Raw genomic sequence first — 23,572 nt, 5'->3', positions numbered from 1 at the left:
CAAGATCATCCTGTTCTTGTCTTGTGATCCTGACTTTTAGGTCATAGTAAGGACAATTTAGAGACCTGTAGGGAACAATTCCAGATTTCCTGGTCCTCTAAACACACAGCTTGGCTAAACAAAATAAGCAAGAACTGTATAAAGCCATGTTCCATATAGGTGGAGCTTTAAAAGTCCTGAAATGGTAAGCAAATAAATACTGTATTTGCTCGATTATAAGACAAGGTTGTTTTCGTCTTATATTCAAGGTTGTTTTCTAATCAGACCTCAAATAAAGGTCTGACTACAAGAAATAAGATCTAGATCGCCTGCAGCACTGCAGGGAACCCGGTTTCTCCACTCTGGCAGCCGGTGGAGGTCTGTGCAATGCACGCAGACAACCACCGCCGCTGCTGCTGGCACTTCCTCTGGGGGTTCTATGACGGAGAGCTGGCATCACCTTTTGGTGCTCATTCATAGAAGCCGAAGCAGAAGTGCCGGCAGCAGAAGCGGAGGTTGTCTACGTGCATCGTGCAGAACTGCACCGGCTGACCTAGTAGACACCAAGGAATCTGAAGCATGGGGCACAAGTCTAAGGATGTACTGGTAAGTCGGGGGGAGGGTTAGAGTGCCATAGGGGGTATAAGGGCTTTCTGGAGGCAGAGTGGCATATAGGGGGTTTAAAGGAATTTCAAGGAGGCAGAGTGGCATATAGGGGGTTAAAAGGAATATCAGGGAGGCAGAGTGACATATAGGAGTATAAGGCATATCTGGGGGCAGAGCAGCATTTAAGGGGGGTATAAGGCATATCTGGGGGGCAGATGTGCATAACTGGGGACAGGTTGGCAAAAAAAGGAAATAAAAACAAAAAAATGCATTTTTCTCAATCTTTATTAAATATGAAAAAGAATTTGAATTAATATTGACTAGTAAAACTTTTTTCCTATAGGGTAGTCTTATATTCAGGCTTTTTCTTTTTTTCCTAAATTAATATTTAAATTTTGGGGGGGTCATCTTATAATCAAAGTTAATCTTATAATCAAGCAAATACGGTATATTTGATTCCTCCAGGTAGTATGAATTACAAAAACTTTAATGAAGATCAATGTCAGAGCACAAGTCGAAAGCACAAATGTATCACAATATCCTACTAAATCGAAATATAAGCAATACAACAGTTTTCAGCAAAATAGTCCTGTGTTTTTTGCAAAACATGAGTTTTTATTTGGAATACTTATACACTTGCTGTAGGTCATGCTAGAGATCTGAAAACAATGGGTTTCAAAAGTAAGTCTTACTCGTGTACAATATGTATCATCTACATGTCCTATGAAATATAAACAATGGAGTATCATTAGTGTGGTTTTACATTATAATAAATTGTAGTGATAAGGCAGCTGTACTTTCATACCAAAATTATTATACTCTTACCTAAAATAATCCATTTTGCAAAATATTTCCTTGTTTTTGATGTAGCAGCTGTTGTGTTGCCTTAGTGACGTTCTGCATACTGAACATTCCAGACACCTGACATGCCAGATTAAATTATTTACCTGAAACATAAAAACACATGTGCATTAAATATATATTTGTTCTGAAGAAACAACCTCCTGGTATATGATTAAGGGGTTGCAGTATTAGTGATTTTGAATTACTGGTCGTTCTTGAAGAAGCATGCCGCATTTCTATGGAAAATATATGTAAAGTCTTTAATCATCGTGTCTGTCTTTTACATTGGTGATGAATTCCAATATTTAGGGTCCATATGCAATATTTACAACACGGTTCAGTGACATATTCCGTCACTTTCTTAACTAGATGCTTGAATAAACAAAGTTTTTCATACAATTTACTCTTAGATTGTATAATTTCCTCCTTTTTGTTGTCAGAGAACAGATTCTCCAAAATGTAATTTTTTTACAAAATTTGGATACAAAATTTGTTTCCAAAAAATCCCTCTCACACTCTCGCAGCAGAAGAAGCTTGAAGTCCACAATGAGATTTATACATTTATATAATGTAATACAGCAGGAGTGTCCAAGTTTTTCTCCAGTGGGCCACTTCGTCAGAAATGTATGTGTTCGTGGGCCGTACTCATTTTTCACTGAGAGAAAATTTGGCCTTTTTGCTTTATAATGCATATTAATACAGGGTTAATTTGGCAATAATGAAAAAAACAGTGGACAGTTTTTTGATCAACAGTAAAACAAAGTCGGTCCACAAACCATTTAAAACAAGTTTAGCCAAATAAAACTGCACAAGGCTGGAGCACACTGTGGGTACAAGCTGGATTTAAGCTGGCTGATGCATACTGGAGGCAGGGCCGGAATAAGAGCATCAGGGGCCTGGTGCTGAGGATTTTGGTGGTCATTTAAAAACCGATAGGATTCTTTGTGATAGCATTGGGAGTAATCAGTACACTAATCATCATACACACGGGATACCTGAAGCCACAATTTAGTGCCGCTGATCCTTTTTAATAAAATATAAAGTGTGACAGAATGACCTGTCATACAGGAGCCCAAGGTAGTCAGAGATGGCTCCAGCCTGGCTGCCAAACAGGCAGGAACTCCATTGTGTAAAGTAATCCCATTAACAGGATGGCTACCAGGGGGAGATTCAGTAGCTAAAGGGGATTAAAGGTTGGGTTGTCTACCTGTTTATCAATGTTGATTTATGTTAATGAAGTTCTGTGGCTATATCAGTCTATGTTTTACAACAATAAAGTGTTCATTCCTGCTGTACTCAGTTCAAGGTAGTTGTGTCTACTTATTGGGTACACATAGCAGGGTTCCAAGGTGCGCATGCTGGCTGGTGCTGGAAGTGATTCCGGGGACAACAGGAGGATACATGTGGTTGATCTCTGGGAGTTACTACAGCTCTCTTGGTGAACCCGTTACATGCAGATTGAAACAGAGTAAATAACAGAAAACCTTTACTTTTCCTCTTATTGATTTTGGGGCCTTGAAAGTTTTGTCCTCTGAAGTGCCTACAAATTCAGGAGGGTGTTTTATCTCTGGATAAGTAAAAATTACATAGTTCTATTTATTCCTACAGTAAGTAAAGTGCCAGGAAACAGATGACCAAATACACATAGGCTCTTTGGACACAACGATACCCAAACACACCCACACACACACCAGGACAGGCTCTGCCACACTGACACCCACACACACGCCAGGACAGGCTCTGCCACACCGACACCCAAATACACACACCAGGACAGGCTCGGCCACACCGACACCCGCATCAGGATGGGTTAAGCTTCACAAAGCATTAAAAAATGCTTTGTTGTTTGTATTTGCACCCTTTAGTATTAATGTACTCCCCCCCACACACCCTTGTGTATTGCCTCATGTGCATTTGTGCCCCCACACCCTTTATTGTATTGATTTTTATGTGATGCCCCAACCACCCTGTTGTGCTTTTAACCCTCAGCTGCCTCCTTTTTGTATTATTAAATTGTTGCCCGCTTTGTCCCCTTCCATCTAATACCCCAACTACTTTTCTTAAATACTCACTTTTCTTGCTGGCTTCTTCCCCTGCAGACTAAGGAATATTTACTTTATTGACATGATGGTGAATATGTGGAACGGTCTCCCAGCAGATATTTGAGGTCCACAAAACCTCAGTGATTTTTACTTGCATTTAATGTAATAAAGTCTGACTTAATGAAAGGAAGATTTTCTAGCATTGTAGTGGTTAACTACAGCCTTTTTTTCTTTTACTGTAAGTAACCTTTTGCACTCTGTCCTTCATCGTTTTCTAGGCAGTTTGCATTTGCAAATACCGTATTTGCTCGATTATAAGACAAGTTTTTTCCAGAGCAAAAATGAGTACATTGATATGAGATGGTAAATTAATAATGTTAAATATTAAAGTAAAATTTACCTTGAGCAGATATCGGTCCAGGATTTCCATTCCACAACTAGAGCAGATATTCTTGCCATCTGAGGGTACGGAGGAGGAGGAGGATGGGGGAGAACACACAGAGGGAGTAGATGGAGAGCTGGGGGAGGAGTGGTCCTCTTTCTCCAAACTACAGGGCAGATTTTCATCATCTGACTGTGACTGAAGAAAGCAAAAAAAAAGTGATTATATCTAGGGGTCAACTATGATTCCATATGTAATGACCAAAAGGAAATCCAAAAATATGCATTATTGGTAATTCTCTGTATTGTAATTCAGCTGTACATTCATTACAATGTTGTCACAATTATGATTTATTTATTTTTGCAGGTCTGATGAGTGCATAACAAAGTACTTACAAACATTCACTCTTGTGTTAAAAGATAACTAACATATAAAACTAACAAAAATAAAGTACTTACAAATCATTTTTAACATGCATTGTTCTGGAGGCTGCCTGAGACACTGGAGTGATCCTTTAACATTTTGATAACAGTAGAGTTGCTCAGTGCAGCCACGCAAAATAATTTTTATCAAATCATGTTTAGAATTTTTACACATATGAAAATGACACTGTGGAAGCTGTATAACACTATTTTTTGGATAAAAGTGAGTGACAAGTGGCATATTAACTAGACTTTTCAGTTTGGCTCTCTCCTTTTTTGGCTGATCTCTGCACAAAAATTTCCATAAATATACCAAATTGGCCTGCGTCTAAAAATAATTTAGGCTTCTTCCATGTTAATGCCTGAGTTTCTAAAGGCAGATTTGACAGGGATAATTATATTTGTTAACCACGTATGGATGAACATTTCTAAGGAACCAGTGTAAAAGCTGGATGTCTCCTACATGCAACAGGCAGCTGCAAAGATCATCTTTGTGACTAATGGAGACTTGTGGAGAAGTATGATTCAGGCCCAAGTCTATATAGCTGCCCTTAGCTTTCTCGTTCAGCTAACATTAATTCAGCATAAGGAAACATCTGGGAGCAAAGCCAGCCCTTACATGGCGGTTTGCAGAGCTGCGGGAAAGGACACAGGGACATAGAAGCAGTCAGCAGAGAAGGTAGGAAGACATAAGAGAGTGTGAATGAGAGTGTGAGAGAGCATGAAAGAAAGTGCGAGCGAGTATGAGAAAGAGTGTATGAGAGAGGCAGGCTGTTTGGGGCAAATGTAGCACAGGTAGGCTTTTGGAGGTACTGACAAACTGTTTTGTGGCAAAGATGATATAGACAATCTGAGGCACTGACAAGCTGTTTGGGGACAAAGTTGGCACAGTCACACTGTTTAGGGGCAAATCTGGTAACATGCATACTACATGAGTGTACTGACAAGCTATGTTGTTGCAGAAGCTCTACACAGACACAATTCTCATAGACACATACTCTTCTATATTTTAACCTCCTCTCTTGAAAACCTAATCTCTTCTTTTAGATTCTAGTACCACCTCCGTGCTGTTGACATAATAATCTACGTTTTGTCTCCTGAACTCTTCTAATTCACCTCACTGCTTCTCTGAAATTGCATCTTGGATGGCACCCCACTACGTAAAGCTCAATATTTCCCAAGAATAAGCTTCTATTTATTCCCCTGTTTCTTTAATATCCAGGTATCTTCCACAATCTACCCAAAAGCGCTGTTACACATGACTTAATTCCTTACATTCAGTCACTATTCAAATCCTGCCATCTTCATCTGTGAAATATCTTTTGAATAGGTATTTTCATCATACATGTTATGCTCAGTGTGTTAAAGCGGAACCCTTGACCAGAGATTGATGCTTCCTCAAGTTGAGCTCTTGAGTTTGAGCAGCCATGGGACTTATTGATGATCCACCGGGACCATATGTGCCCCATCTATCTGGTTGTTGGATAACAGCAGAATGTTGGGTCGAGCCAAAAGGTCAAGGTAGAAGAAATAAAATTTATCAAATGCCAAAGGCAAGGTCAGAATCCCAGAAATCAGGATCAGAGGGAAACAAAAGGAACCAAATAAATAACAAGGTATGGGTACTGGTACTAGACAGAGACAGGGCCTTCTCATGGCAAACCCTGACTTTCTGTGCTGACTATATATATATATATCGTCCTAAAATGTCCATGCCACTGAATCTCCACATGACCTTGACTACAATAAAATCATCCTCACCAAGCAGTCCCTCACTATCCATCTCATTCCCCCTCAGCCTCTTAATAGACTGCAAGTTCACAAAGGCTCTCTCTCTCTGTACCAGCATGTCTTAACATATGTTAATGTTATCCTTAATTTTGTATATTGTCATTTTGTATTGTTGTCATGCTCATTTTCTTTTGTAACAATGATAGGTAATCTGCTGGTGCTCTATAAATAAAATTGAATTATCAGGTTCAACAAAGTACAAGACAGGAGTATACTGTATTTCAGAGGAGAAATGCAAGGGTGAAAGATCCTAGTCCAATAACAGAGTGTCAGAAGTTTAGATGTAGTATCAGGCAGTTCTGCTTCACTAAGAAGGTGGTAGATAGGTGAAACAGTCTTTCAGCAGAAGACTTCTTATGGAATTTATGCACAAGTGGTAAAAACATAAAGCTATCCTGACAAAATATAAAAAGTATTGAGTTTTTACATCAGGAAAGAACGGCCATACTAGATGAGGCAAATTGTTATCTCCTGTCGGAAATCTTATGTTTCTATGTTTTACTAAGCACTGTGAATGATTCATCAAAGATTTACTTGAACTTTGGTCTGTTTGGAAAAAAATACATTTGTCTCTATTTAAGCAGACACTGTTTCTACCCTGTCAATCTGGCTGTGGGTGACAACGATCTTTTAAAACCAAATCAGGCAATTTCCTAATAGAAACATTTTCCCAGTGTAAAAAACTCAGACTTGAATCCATTTTTGTTCTTGTCTAATATTCACTATAGCCATATGTCTATCCCATGGATGTTTAAATTCCCTCACTGTATTAACCCAATTTGTAGTCCATCTGGCAATTCTTAATAGAACAATGTAGCCCCTATGAAGTCTATATGGCATGGGCTTCAGTACATTTTACTGCATTAAAATATATGCATGGAATCTTTTACTTTTGTCTGATTTTTTGTGCCTCACTATAAAACAGGTAGCTTGCTAGTTTTTGAGCTGAGTTCCCATTAAGATTAAAGGAAGACCTGACGAGATGTCATGACACAGCCCATTGTTTGCTTTGCTGCATTTACCGCTAAATAATGTTTAGTAAATTATAGAATTACTTTTCATACATAATCCCTTTACATTGTAAAAATAATGAAAAATTTACAGGAGAAAAGTGGTTTCCTATAATGATATATGAAAACACGGTATTCCAACTATTTCGACAACTTTATTGTATGATTACCTAATTGTAAATTTAAGACCACGGGAGTCTGGAGTCCTAAATATAATGCAAATTCCTTTAAAAAATGTTTTAAAAGATTATTGGCATAGAGACCGATCTGAATCAACAAAACAGGGATCAATGAAGAGCACTAAAACAGCCAAACAGAAATTTTAACATGAAAGACATATTCTCATTGGTTTCAGGGACACTGTGCAGCTTCCCCAGGTGCTGCAAAGTGAAGAGTGTGCTTAAGGCAGATGTGGTGTCCACCCCAGAGTAGGACCTCTGACCCAGGAACCAAGAGCCCTAGTGACTGCTCTTGTTTTAAGGGTCAGCTCAGTGGAAATGTGGCACCATAGGGAAACTATGTTTCAGGTTTCAGGCTACATCCCTAACAAAGGAGAAATGTGGACACATTGCTCCCCATTAGTTGAGCATTCTAGGCAGTAGGCTAGGACACCTATTTGCTAGAGCCAGCCCTTGCTTGTTTATAGTTGTTGGCTTGATGAAGGTCCATTGGGCCCATTTGTCAAACCCAAAATATGTTTTATCTGAGGTCACTTTGAATAAAAGAAAATGTTCAAAGTGTTGTTCATTGTAAGAACAGTTGGGCAGATTCAGCAGATAAAGTAGACTCCTTCTAGACAAACAGACTCTGGATATTCTGTTTAAATATAACTATACTGGAATTAATTTTAGACACAAGAAAAGTAAAAAGGCACCCAAGACTTGATAATTCCAAAGCATGGTATTTTGAAACCCAAGGTGTAGTGAGGATTAGCACAGGTGAGAATGGCAACAATAGAAAAAATGTGAACATTAGCATTGATGAGACACGCAAAGGAAAAGTTCAAGCAAATACCCAAGTATACATCAGATCAACATGTTAAGCATTCTGAAATAAAACAGGTATATCTAAGGCTATATCACCATTTTAGATGAATCGACTAATTACGCTGGGCCATTCCATTGGTTGATACGGCAATTAGAGCCGTTTGAATTATAACACCTGGACACAAATACCTTCATTAACAAACAACAAAAGGCTATTACTTAATAGTTTCAAAAAGTTTTAGATGGCTAGAAAAATAGACTAGACTATTCATATTGTAGTAAACAAGCATTTTTAATAGAAATTCTATCTCCGTTACTAAGAGTTGCCTTAATTATTTTTAGGAAAATATTAAGCCTCTTGTGACATTAATGCTTGGCATACACGGTTACAGTCATTTTTTACATAACTTTTTTGACATAAGCAAGCGCCATGCTTCATTATATTAAAAAAAAATTATATATAGAAAGTTTGCTATCTCAAAAGAAATACTAACTTTAACAATACCATTAATTAAAAGGTGCATTTATGTTGAATTTTAAAAATATAAGTGTGAATAATCTGAAAGTAAACACACTAACACCTTACAAAATAACAAAACACTAAATCAGCTATTATTCGTGCTCCACATTGAGGAAACAAACTTTGCACATAAAGCAATGTAAAGTAATCACTTAAAAATTGTTATGAACTAGTTTCAGAGCCACTTGCTCACCAATGTCATAGACAAAAAATAAAGAAATGATGTGTCTGTCCAACATATAACCTTAACTAAGTCTTTGAGATCTTTTGTGGTATTTATATTATACAAGTTTGACATATTAGCCTAAGATATGCAGTGAAATGCAAGAGGTAAAGGTTAATGCAAGGTGCCCCTGTGACGCTATATATATATATATATTTATATATATATATATATATATATATATATATATATATATATATATTATATATTCTTCAATTTCCGTTATCTCGGTTTTCTGTAATGATCTCTTTACATTTGCCCATTAGCTCCTGTGCTCGTATTTGCTATGATTCTTAATTATGTTTAGGTACTCTTCTATAAATGTTGTTCCCCACCTTTCCCTGTACCCCCGATTACTACCTTCCATTCGATCTTACTGTTGCCCTTGGTCTTCATCTATGTTTTCTCAAAATGATTATTGTTTACATATAAGGTGATAATATATACCACAGAAGTCTACTTTCAGGAAGTAATTATCACAAACACCATTGACATAATACAGCAGTACACAATGGGACGCTCTGACTACAAATATGCATACATTGTGTGTGATTTCCACCCAATTTTTCATGAATACAGCTGTGAAATGCATTGCATTTTTTCATAAGCTTGTGCTATTTTAATAAATTACTGTATTCTTCAGGATGTTTAGACGGGGACTTTCTGCAACTTGATGCTTAGATTCTTTAGTATCGTCGTTTTAATGGTGAGATGCATTTCAAGTCACACAGTAGTTAGTACTTGTGCACTGGTGTATGACAGCGTGTGATGTGGATTTAGGTTATCTGGCTGACAGCAGACATTTATAAAATGTAAATACTGTTTGTTACATTATGTGTATGCACAGAGTACCAGTATTTAACTACGTATTTACACATTGCAGAGTCACTACAAAATTGAATTTGTTTTGCAAATGACCATATATGAAGTGTGCATGCAGAAAAAATCGCAATAACATTTTATTTTTCTTTAGATGACTCTTCTGTATTTAACGTGAGTTGTGAATATACATACAGCAGGTCATTGAGGCCTACACCAATGAGACCTTGGTTTACAGCTTCATGCTAATGCTGAAACATGCTGGACTGAGAACTTGGATATCATATCACTCATACGTGGGAGCCCTGCTTCCCTGTGTCCCTGGGTTAGTGTCTTCTCTCACCAGACAGGAGCTTTTTGGGGCTAGCACTGCCTCTATGTGCAGCTAGCCCCACTTCCATGCAGAGCTAGCCAAGCTCCTAGAAGAAGTCATCCCCTGAAGAAGAAGAGCCCCAGGCTTCTCGGGTATGCAAATACGCCTGTGCTCCATTTTGTGGATATGTGTCATATAAAAAGCCTGTGCAGTGATTTTAAGATGAACCATTTTGAACGTTGGAAGAGTTTGGTCCATTTATCAAAACAATCATTAGTTAATACACTTTCTGACTACATGTACACTGTCATTCCACATACTTTTATCACTCACCACCCATGTTTGACATCACCCTGTAATCAGCAGCAGCCCTGATAAACTAGTGCTATCCTCTCTTTATTGCTGGACCTATGATGTCATTGTTGAGCATTTGTCAAGTCAGCAAGACATAGATGAGGCTAAAAACTACAACTATCTGTGAAGAAATCAAAGCAGATGGACTGATTTGCTCATATTTTTTTTAAAAAAAAGCAAACTGGTGCCAGTTTCCATGAAGAGAATCAGATGAAGTCAAAATATAATGAAATATACTCGAATACCTCAGGGCAATGAGCAACTTTCTTCACCAATAATATTATTGAAGTTGTAAAAAGGCACCATCAACTAGTAGTCACAACAAATTATGGACACTCAATACTGAAGGTTAGCCAAATCATTTATGACACAAAGACAAACACATCTCCCTGATTGGTTCCAGTTGGTAGTTGGTCCTGTTATATACCTTACTTAAAAAAGAAAAACATTGTCCCCATGAGCATCAGATGTTCTACTGTGTGATGTAGCGTAGGTACAATAACTTTAAAAAAGAAACCAGCAAAATCAATTTGAAAACTTATTTTTTATCCGACAACAGTAATTAAAAAAATGGTTGGAGTTCTCCTTCAAACAATAAGGGAACATCATACATCATACAAAGGGGAGAAAACCACTAGACACATGGAGCAGGATGGATAAAAGTGAAAACTTGAAAGGGATGGTAGTTACAATTTCTGAAATGACTTTTAAGCATGGAATCCATGTCTGAGACATGATTTTTCAAACGACATTTAGCATAATATTTAAAGGCTATCTCTGTATTATTGTTTCTATTTTGCATTTCAAAGTAATGTTCATTTTGAAAAATACTGTGTATTGATTGTGTATTTGCTTCATGTATGGGTACCATATCACTAAGGGTACCATATCTCAGGATATTAGATTATATTGCTGCATTGTATTGAACGTTCTACCTAATGTCCCAGGTATTCAGATAACAAAGTTCTTAGGATGAAATGGGAATTTAATAAACTCTAATAATAATCATGGTCACTCAAAGCAACAAAAACTTCATAGATTCTACCATTAACAACTCAACACAAAATGGTACCCCAATTTCACCAGTATGCTCTTCCATGCCATCCTCTCAATAGTGTTGCCTGTGATCTGAACATTACTTTACCTCCATGTTATTATTGGTAACGTATTAAGTCCTAACATATTCCATACATCTCTAGATCATAATTGTACACAAATAATAATTACAAATTAAAATGATAAAAAAAGCAATAAAAATCAAGCATCATAATTGTACACAAATAATAATTCCAAATAAAAATGATAAAAAAGCAATAAAAATCAAGCCATAAAAAGCAATAAAAATAAAAGCAATAAAAATCAGAACACTAATGGGGAGGAACTGTAAGTAAAATATCCATTCATTGTGAGGGTGGCATTGTGGGATCCAAGTCTAACACAAGAGTTTACAATAGTTACTGCCTGTTCTGCAAAAAAAGTTTAACAACAAAGAAAAAAATTGTATTTGACAATGGTAACTTACACTACTACACACATATCTGCATGTAACAGGAGCAGGCATACTAAAGCCATGTTCTCTGCGTGATTATTTCTCTATATTATCCTATCTGTCCCCATATTATCCTATCTGTCCCCATATTATCCTATCTCTCCCCATATTATCCTATCTCTCCCCATATTATCCTATCTCTCCCCATTTGTTAGATCACTTTCCCTATGTAGTGGAAATTGATTGGTTCGGACAGCCTTTGATAGGGTGAGAGGGAGAAGAAACACTTTTCTTATTCCCAGCCCCCCAAATGGCAAATAGTTCCTAATTTTAAGCCAAATAGCTACGAAACTATTGGTAAAAAGAAGCACAAACTATGTATAATTTTAATAAATGAATATAGTTATTCTTAAACTTTTGAAGGTGAAGGTTACTCTGAAAACTCTGTATGTGTACAAAACTTGCACATAGACTAGCTCTATGTAGTCAGTCGTATCTCAGCCTAAAGCCTTAAATCTAATCTACTTCATTCCTCTGTCATTGAATGTCTATATAAAACAACTTTAGACTTAGTATACGATTATTAGCACAATACAGTTCGGTTTGAATATTAGATATTAAGACACATTGTACCATTGTACTTCTCCTAGAAGATATGGGTTAGCCTAGAGTGGCCTAATGAATCCTTCATTGTTAGAATTTCGCAAGAGCTACAGAAGTTCTGTAATAAATAATTAACTTTATGTATCATTCTGAAAACCTAATATGTTTGCAGAAACTGGTGAGACATCCTCATGGATACAGTGTGGATCTACTACCCTTAGAGACAAATGTTTTATACCTAAGTAAGTATTTATGCTTTGTACAAGCATCTTACAACCTGGCAACTGAAACCCATTTGCCTATTAGGATTTAACTATTTACCAAAATATATATGATATGTTGCAAATCACTGATTGACAGTACTATCACAATGGGATTTTTGTGAGTGTTTCGCTCTGGTTTTGGAAGGCCTTGCCTTATAAAAAGCCCTAGGAAAGGGCAAAATCAACAAAGTTAGTATTTTAGACAATCACAACTGATTGCACTCTTTAGCTAATATAGATGCCGGATGAGAATAGTTGTGCAATAATTTACATGTCACTGTTTACAAGGTATGTTACATTATGTATCACTTTTGGAAAGGTTATAAGAATCAGCCAAACATGTTGTAAAATAATGAGTATTATTTGTTAACGATGTATTAAAAACAATTTATATTCAAAGACTCTTAATTAATCTGATTTATCTTGTTTTGTTTATACCAAAAACTCTATGGGTCTAAAAAAAAAAAAGATATATTATGAAATATAACTATATTCAAGGTTTTATTACATTACCTTTCATTTATAGAGAACCAACAGATTCAGTACGGTTTTTCCAATGAGGAGAATACAAATGGATTAACTTTTTTCGGCATATACCTACACCGAATAAAAGATCACCATAGCTCATGTTTAACTAAACATAATAATCACTAAAATTAACATTTATATAAATATATTGTGAAAGAAACACAACCTTCATACCGGCTGCATCATTCAGCCATTGCATAGGAGCAAAAGAAAGAGTACACAAAGTATATACCGTTAAGATCAAACAGAATAAAACATGTTATATGTTTATTTTCATGTCTATTTATTAAGCAAAACCATTAAAATCATGAAATGTAAGTAGAATTATATGATAGCTGATTTATCCGTATCAGCAGCCAACATTTGTGCCAATATATTGTTTCAATGGGTATGGTATAAGTTTGTGCTGTATATATATATATAGATGCCTTGAACTAACTTGCTTAAAACTAAATACGGTAGCTTTTAAAAGTATAGATTCTTTGCAGTCCTTATTTAACATGTTACTTTAAATGTATTCTTCCCATAGCAAATATCCAAGCACAAGGAAACCAAAATATATGTAATTTTGAGGAAATATGGATGAATTAGTTCAAAGAAATATTTTCTTAGTTTGCAAACATATTAAAATGTGGTTTATTAATAGATTTTATACAAAACTAAAATGTGAAGTATAGTTCTATTGTTGTTTCAGTAAACTTCTATAACTATTTGTGAATTGGTATATAAGCTTTTAAACTACCTGTTAATTGAACACATAAATGATGACTCTTACTGATAATGGCAACTTTTATCATATAATAATTGCATTAAATATTGTATCATGTAAATATGACCTAATTATAATACTAATGTAAGAGCAGGGGCCTTCTCCTTCTATACCAACATTTTCTCTTTTAATTGTGCCTCAGAAAATGCTGGTGCACCCATTAGAAAATATATCAATAATATGAGAATCAAACCAATGAAAAATGTTTTATTATTTCCTTATATACGCAAGTGAAATATTTTGTAGTAGGAACACTGCATTTTCTTATAGTAAGTTTATGTTAAGAAATTGGAATCATTATTAAAAATGACCACACCATTGGAAATCCTGCTATTTTGTGGTTATTTTGTTATTAAATGAAAACATGTTTGGCTTGGTGTTTATTTGATATGAATATACTCTAATTTAAGAAAATTAGAGAAATTATCCATGCTAATAAAGTTCGGCGTTAAAGGCTAAGCAAATAGAAATTTTGTTTTTGATTTTTTATTCCGGTTATGCTTATGGATATATAAAATAAATAAAAATAGAACAGTAGTTCACCTAACACAATGCACACAGCTGTGTGAATTAACATTGTTTAGAATTTGAATACACTGCTTGTTATTAAGACATTAATAGAACACTTTCTTAAAATAATAGAAATAATATGTGTATATATGAATATATACATATATATATATAATTCAACCTGCTGTTTCAATGTATAATTTCTATAGTATGTCGAATAACGTAACCCAAAATGTCAATGTCACAAATCCAAATGTCTATTCATGTACACATACTACTACCCATACCTATTAATATTAATGCCATAATTCATATAGGTAATCTGCTGCCACCATGTAACAGGGCAAAAGCAACACATACGTACATTATTATAAAGTAAATATAAAATCATTGCAGTAGTGTCTAAGTGTAACATGTAAATGCAGATATTTACTAATGAAAAGCAAAGTAATATTTTAAAATATGAGGTAAAAATATGCATAAATGAAAAACTAAAAAATATTATAGACAAAATTAATGTTTAAAATAATTTCTGAAAATCGTATTTAGATGCATATGTCACATCCTTTTAAGCGCATTATTATTATCATTACCCAAACAGTTCTATGGCGCACTACTTGTTATGTTCTATTTTACTATTATACAGCTCTGCATAATACAATAGCGCTATATAAATCAATTAATAATTTGATAATAATAATAATACTGTTAAGACAATCTCTAATTACTTCATTTTTGTTCATATAAATACAAATCAACCCAAATATGTTCATATTAATGTACTTAAATTCAGTCGACCACCTATGCACAATAGGCTACTTAAAATTACCTATCCCTGAAATGAAATCGACCAATAACAGAATACACCTCATTAAATCCAATTACTAACAATCAACGCCATTGTTTTTGAGGGCCGGAACAATTCCAGCAATTGTTAATTTTCGATAATCTACTCTTTAAATTATATTCATGGTCTTCCTTTGCATATAAACATATATGTATCCACACATATATTCACCGAGCCTGTGTCCCGCTTTCACTCTAAATGTACAGGTATGTTCAATCATGAGTTAAAATCTTCTAGATTGTATATTCATTTGGCCAGCTAGTTTATTATCTTTTGGTTCTGTTAGTGAAAATTGTTATATACTATTTGTTATGTCCTGGTTACCAGTTGTACAGTGCTGCAGAAAATGACGGTGCTTATAATAATAATTATTAACCAATACATATTGATTTAATCCTAGGTTTGGTCTATGTGGAGGGCTGGATTGATAATGTAATTCATCAGTATAGAAAAATAAGAACAGTCTCATCTACTCTGTGGACCTTAGAGGTCTCTTCTCCAGAGGTCCCAGAAAGCTAATGTGAATGCACATCTTTTACTATTTCGGCTAAATGAAAAGTACCAACCCTGACTAAAGGTGCCTTGTTTTGACCAATACAACCATATGAATTTAAGTCATTTATTTAACAGCAGGACATCCAAATGCAGTGGCAAGAATGTACATTTTCGCCTAGTATTTGTGTGAGTATTGAAGATATAGAAAGTCGGGGCCATCAAGCATTTGAAGCACTTATATTATCTAATATAAAAGAGGTAAACGTAAAAATAAAGGAAAAATGTTTACAATAAATGGAAATAAAAATGCTATCTTGTCTGTGAAAGGGTTAAAGGTAGTAAAATAGTACGTTTGGTCTGCAGAACACCAATGGCCAGACCAATTACTGAGCAAAACTAGATGCTGGTCCTGCAGGTCATTCAACCACCGCAGAGAGGTGTCTCAAAAAATACTATTTTCTCAGAAGAGTACCATCAGATTCAAAGCTCAAATCATAAACCTGTCTCTTCTAAACATCTGTGTTTGTTATAAGGTAGTAAACACTTGGTTTATTCACAAGGCCTATTATAAATAAGGCAATTTACCATAAGTATTAAAAGGGCTCATCAATTTATGTATACATTAATATCTTTATAACGATTTAGCAAATGTGGAGGAATTGATAGTGTATTTTTTGTGGCAACATTTGACAAATCAGTTTTGTAATTATGAAGCAAGCAATAGGGAACAAACCTATATTTTGTAGGCCATTTTGGCTGAAATAACAAAATTAACACAATTTTGTAATATGTATATTCTTATTATAACCACCTGATATACAGTTTTCAGTGGTTTCTGTACCAGAATTGTTTTATCTGCTATATTTTCAATACAATTAATAATGTTTAGTTATGTTTTCTTGAAGGTCGCTTTGCTTGATTCTCAATAGATATGCATATGAGGGGATATTATTATTGCATATGGGAATATTCAGTAAGAACTCTGTCATAATTCCACAGAAACATTCTAAGAGGGAAGAATATTTCATGTCAAACAGAGAACAGAAAATTATGGGATAAGTATATAAGGTTCCAACATGTGACAAAGGTAGTGATTATCCTTTTAAGAAACTTCAAAACTATTTTTTATTCATTCTTATACAAATAAGAGTATATGCACAGGGTTAATTTGATGGACATGTGTGTGTTTTTTTAACCTGATTGTCTATCTATACACAGTCAGTTGTGGCACTGTCAGTTTATGTTCATACCAGTTTAGAACACAACATTTTAATTTCCATGACAAAGCAGTGAAGTCATCCTTTCCCCTTTAGTAAAGCTAAATCAAGAATGCTTGTAAGATATGTCAGATTTATACAGCTGTTGTCTGATACATAGCTTGATAAACAGGTTCTGTTTTCTTTTTTTAAAATAATTTGCAAAATAATAGATTTTCGGATTTGTCTGCCATTTTGACACGAGACTGGTAAGTTTCTGTTTCTCTTTAGAACAGGAAGGTTAACAGTTAAACTATGCAAATCTGAGAAGAGGAGGAAAAAGTGCTAACTGGGCTGAGAGGGTGCGAGAAAATGAAAAGAAAAGAGATTCAAATTTAAACCAAGGAAATGGACAGTGGTTAAAGAGATGTTAAAATTCAAAAGATAGGGAATTAAATGAAGATTTGGGAGAAAGAAAAAATATCTACTGGACATACACAGACTTCTAGACTTTAAAATATAATAATTTTTTTGAGGGGGGCTTTTTGTCCTACTGCAAATATTAAGGCTCCCACTTTCACATTTTTCACTCAAAATAGTAAAAAAATAGTAGAAGAAAAACTATGATTTCTGACTCCAAAGAGCCATTTAAGACACATGTGAGATATACATTCATATATATATATATATTTGCAATGAGCTCTTGTTTAATTACAAATTTACTATTTACTAAATTATCCTATTAATGATGGGTAATATGTATATTTCCCTGCCTACTTTAAAGATCATTTCTTCCCAGAAACAATGGTCACAGGTGTATAAGTCAGCAGGAAGTTGCAGGGGTTTTAGTATTTTCTCATAGAAAGCTATACAATTCTCATGTAGTCATTTCCATTTCTCTCCAATAAGAGAAAAAATAAAGCAGAAAAGTAAATTTATCTCACATTAATAACACATTAATAACAGTCAATTAGTCAACAGTCTATTTTGTCTGCTGATTTATTTCATTGCATTGCACAGTGAGGTTCTACTACAGGAAGAGCCTGAATGCTGAATTATGCATTATATTATTTTCTCTGGAGAAACCAGTATTGGATCTTTATGATGAGTAGTGAGAGGGTTAAAACCACATCTCTACTGACAACAGTCTCTTTAGTGAATACATCTCAATGTTTCTATTTACAGAAGTGTATTTGGCTGGCTGTTCTCATCTGTGATTCACACAATCACACATGGATTAAGATGTTCTAAACTTGTTTTATACAGTTGGTTAAATCATAAAAAAGTATGTATTTCTACAATGCCAGTTTCATAAAATTTCATAGGATCATATCAATATGGAAGTCTGTGATAATCATATCATTGTAGAAAAAAACAAACTGAAAATTGGATACTTTATGTAGAAGTCCTTTTCCTGGCACTTTGCCAAACATAGTGAAACAACAATATACAAATGGAAGAGTAATTCAGCTTGTTCAAACTAACTGGATAAAATCAAGAGGTTGACAGTGGAATTGGGTGTAGTAAGTGTGTGTATCTAAGGAGATAAATAGATAGGATACACATCTATATACAGTTGTACGAACACTGCTTACATTTTAGTGTATGTTAAGAGTGGAAAGCAACATACTCCGTATTTATATGTTTGGAATGAAACACATTACAATAAAAAATGTAAAAAGTGCCTAATTTTCTAATTAAGATCTTATGGGTTTTTTTTACATTAAAGCATTTAAAAGAATTCATGTTTTGCCTTATTTTTTCTTTGCCACTGTCTCAGCGAATAAAGTGACATTTGAGTGAAATGTTCCGAAATGAGGTAACTGCTTTACAAAGTCTGCATAGTAAAATAGCCCATCTGATTGCAAACTTCCAGCAAAAACAATGATATGGTCTACAGCAGGCAATGATCTTAGACCCTTTCCAAATACACTGTTAGATTTATCTAGCCATTTGTTAGATATATTAATATGACGCAAGAAATATTATTATTATTATTATTATTATCATAAACATATGGTTTTATATTTAACAATCAAGTGTAGGCATTTTATATTTCCCTTTCCAACACTGTCATTTAGTTAGGGTTAAATAACATATTATTATTATTTATTATTATTAAGTTAAACCGTATTGCATGTTTTCTATAAAGATATAGTCAGTCTATCACTGAGATAATAACTTTAACAATGTATTGCACCGTTTACAGGAACTGATTAAAGTAGTATTTAATCAAGATTTAGGGTTACATGCATACATCAAATAATTGTTACACTTATTGGATGATCTTATTACTTTTATTCATATATTTATATTTGTCCCCTGGAACCCGTCCTGACCTATAGCTTCATATATCTTCTATACCCCTACGGATATATATATATATATATATATATATATATATATATATACATGTCTTCTGTTAAATCTGATCTGACATCACAGATGTTAGTAATATCCGTGGTCCATAGGTGATCTACTGGAGAGCAATGCTGTGGCCTTGAAACATTTATAAACTCTTTAAAATGCTCTCTATATTTTAATATATGGGTTTTTTTTTTAATTATATCTTAATTGGAGATCTAAAAATCTGAACATTAATCTGTTTCAAATCTAGCACGGTGTGTGTGTTGTAAATATGGTGACTGCACCAAAATTATACATTTGTAAAATGTGTCTGATAACACATGTTGTATGTATTTTATTATTATTTATTATTTTATTTATTATTAATCTGCTCCAGGGAGACGTATCCGCAAACTATGTGTTAACAGTTTAGTTAACGGCATTCGGTTGGAGATCTGTTCCCTATTCAGGATATCCGTTAAAAAAAATGACCTCATAATAAAGGATTTGCTGGAATTTTGATTCCTAACCAGGTATCACTTATTATTATTTAATGTTTATGTAGCGCCATCATACTCCGCAGCGCTGTACAATTGGTGTTGCACAAATGCGTCAACATGGGGGTCCTGCTGTTTAACTTTTAAAGTTATGGTCTGTCTTGTCATTCAATACTCACACCAGTTACAGAAACAGAGTTTGACAGCAGATAAGAATCATTTGCCCAATCCAATTTCACACAGATCACATCGATGTTTAATACCTATATGTAAGAGGTTTTAGAATCACTATATTAAGACCGTTTTCAATTAGTTTATTAGTTTATTATTGGGTTTGTGGTTAATAGCATGATAGTTCTGTATATTTTTTAATAGAAGAAAAAAACGAAATGAGCTGCTTATTATGTAAACCCACTTTAAAATACACATTTTCCTTAAAAGTAGAAGACTTCCTAAAATGTTTTCCACCTAAAAGCATCACTTGGATATTCATTTAATTAGAAGTGTTTTGATATGGTTAGAAAATCATAGATTGTCTGTGTTTTTTGTATTAAAATTCTGAATATTAAATTACATGCTTAACTAGGGTTTTTTGTGTTTTATACACGCTTTACAGCAAACAAATCTATATACTTCACAGCTAATTCCAATAGGAATCAGTTAATAATTGAACCTAGTTACACTCTACATAAAGGTATAACGAAAATTGTAAAAGTTCCTTAAAAAGACCATTTAGATGTATCATAGGTGTTAAAAGTAAACACAAATTCCGTTAAAGCAATTCAATCAATTTGTACATTTCTGCATTAATAACCTTAACAATAACCTTAATTAATAACCACTCGGGTGTCAAAGATTTTGAACAATAATCTACTAAATTAAAAGTACCAGATAGCCAATTAATGTAATAAATTCCATCGTCTGTTAACATCAAAATAATGTAAATAGTTAAATAAACTGTTTTCTATTTAACAATCAGCCAGGGCATCTAAATAGGTTTGATTTTATTGGTAAATCTAAGATTTCTTGAATTCCAAAAAACGGTTATTCTATAAATTGTGTTAAATTTTCCATTTTCACTTTGTTTAACTTTCAAACTTTGCCATTTTTGTGAATGAATGAATGAACATTTTGTAATAGTATTATTTAAGGTAATAGAGACTTGCTACTGGGCCAAAGAAGAATTAGAACTGTTTTATTCTATGTTTAGGAGAATTTGTGCATTCTTCATATTAAATCAATATATACACATGTATATATATATATATATATATGTATATATATGTCTGGGTGGACCCCAACACAAATCACACTGATTTTCAGCTATAAAGGACCAATATACAGTTCATATTATATAAATATAGTTATATTTAAATTATTATATTATTATGTACATTTAGGGGAAACACGACGATATTCCTGCATTTGGAGGTCTAAATGTTTGTGAGATGATCATAAAATAAACTAAAACAGAAATAAATAGGTGCAGGTCCCCACAGCCTCCTCCTGTGTAATAGCGGAATGGTACAAAGAGATAAAAAGGGGTAAGCACTTACAACACCTGGAAAGAGTGCACTGATATCATACAGATAATAGTAAAGAACTAGCTAATTAATTCATTAAACTCAAATCGTGGAAATAAGAATAAAATAATAATAGAGGGAAATGAAAACGTAAAGTAACAGTAAGATAGCAAAACAAAGTCTGTACACACGTAGGTACAGACACAAACAGGTGTTACAGGCACAGCTGGACTGTCACATAAACTGGAGACGCGTTTTAAATATATATATATATATATATATATATATATATATATATATATATATATATACATTAAAAGGAAAAGCAATACAGGCAAGATCCGTGCACCGTTACTCTGATCTAACTCCATGAGTGACGCAATAAGCCTTCTCGGATAGGAATAAGTAGGTTGTTAATATATCGTGGTGTAGTGGCATATGGTATATGTTTTTTTTAATATTCATATATCTATATATATATATATATATATATAGATATATATAGCCCACGTTCTCCACGTGTAAGGTGTTCATCCACGCAGAGCATCCTAGCGCTCCCTGCGCACCGTATACTGCTGTTGCGCACGCCAGCCATGCGCTTCTATGACACGTATATATACGCCGCATATACTTTGCTGTACGGTATACAAGTCTTACCATCATATGGGGACTGTTGCTGTCCGAACACCGAGCTGCTCCCCTGGGAACGTGCTTATCCCGGGACATCACCTTCCAGGAGATATTGCCAAGAAAACCTCAGTCTCAAGTTGGTTTAAATGCCATCAACGTCCCTTTTATATTTCAAGCTGCACATGTACACCAGCAGCAAACAACAAATAAGAACTTTCTAGTAGGCATTTAAAGCATTTGCAACAAAAGATGTGTCTTTTTAATGAAGCAATTTGAATCCGGATTGATTTTTTTCCTGCACTTAACCCATGCCTCTTGAGGTAATCGTTTCGTTCCCATGTAATCCAAGGCACAGAAAAAAAACCCCCCATAAACTACCTGCAATTAGAAATTGCAGTAAATGCCCAGAATAAGAGGCAGTAAGTGTCAATTTCAGCTGTCAATCAGAAAATCCGTCAGGCCACCCAAAGAATTGCAAATTTGATTTTTTTTAATGGTTGTAATTAAAAATCGAAATTTTTTGCATAGGCAAAAACTGCTGCATTAATTTAAATCGATCTACAAAATATACCTATTAGCCATTTTTTTTTTACCCACTCCTGTTTTCTCATCTTATTGGAGATCCTGACATATTTGCATTTCAATTGCTTTCTTAATAGAATTGTTATATAGAATACGAATGTGACAAGTTACAAATAATGGCAATAATGGGAATATAAACATAACGTCAATCATTTTGATCTCACTACAATAGTGTGATATTATATTATTTTGCACACTGTTTTTTTTTAACTATTTCGTGACAATACAATGAAATATAGATCATCGTCTCACCTTTCCTGCAGAATCCTCTTCAGGATCCAGTTTGTTTCCCTCTGGAAGAGGGGCCACATTTTCATTTTTCCAGTACATGGAGGGAAATAAGGTCTCTATTACCAGAGTTAAAGGACCGTGCCAGTTCCAAGAACTTTAAATCCACCCGATCTTCAAGGTTTGCTGTAAGTATTCCAACTGCGATCTCCTAAACCCAACATGTCCAGGAGCGATCAGATTGTCCACAGCAGCAAGGGAATGGGATCTTACAGTGGAAAGTTAGTCTTTTCTTCCTTCCACTTGGATAGAGCTGCGAGGCAGGAAGGGAAGGCTCATTACAGGCTGGGAGGCAGGTCTGCAAAATGTCCAAGAACTACAGCTCTGGGGTCCACCTTCCAGGAGGGAATCACTGGAGATCAGACCTAGGAGAACCTTCAAGACTTCGATCCAAAGGACAATCAGGTGATTTAACCGTCTGGATTCCCTTATTAAACATCTGAGCAAAATATTTTAAGTGAAAATGGGTCAGTTCCTCTGTGTGCTATTTTCAGTGCTTTTAAAGAAAAATCGATCATATATAAATATATATATAAATAGTATTATTTGCTCACACCAAAGCTTGCCGGTTTGTGATAGAGATTGAAGCACATTTACACAACTCTAACACGCCGATTTGTGACATCCCCGAACTTTATGCTCAATATTGAGAGAAATATGACGTTCAAAAAAAGCACATCATAAAACTAAGACCCATTTCAGAAGCCGTCATGCAT

At 34.5% G+C, this 23,572-nt stretch overlaps 1 protein-coding gene across 1 annotated transcript in view; it reads right to left on the bottom strand.

The window, feature by feature from the left end:
* Positions 1-23,307, bottom strand: part of LHX6 (LIM homeobox 6) — a 40,419-nt gene extending 17,112 nt beyond the window's left edge. Inside the window, exons 1-3 of the mRNA XM_053472754.1 lie at positions 22,821-23,307; positions 3,871-4,050; positions 1,411-1,532 (exon numbers count right to left, since the gene is read on the bottom strand). Coding sequence (XP_053328729.1) covers positions 1,411-1,532; positions 3,871-4,050; positions 22,821-22,898 — 380 coding nt within the window. The 5' untranslated portion in view covers positions 22,899-23,307. The remainder of the gene's footprint in view (positions 1-1,410; positions 1,533-3,870; positions 4,051-22,820) is intronic.
* Between the last annotated feature and the right edge of the window lie 265 nt (positions 23,308-23,572).

This window comes from Spea bombifrons, chromosome 8, assembly GCF_027358695.1.
Source record: "Spea bombifrons isolate aSpeBom1 chromosome 8, aSpeBom1.2.pri, whole genome shotgun sequence".
Classification (NCBI taxonomy): Eukaryota; Metazoa; Chordata; class Amphibia; order Anura; family Pelobatidae; genus Spea; species Spea bombifrons.
Note: the sequence above shows the minus strand (reverse complement) of the source record. Positions and strands in the feature narration are given on the sequence as shown.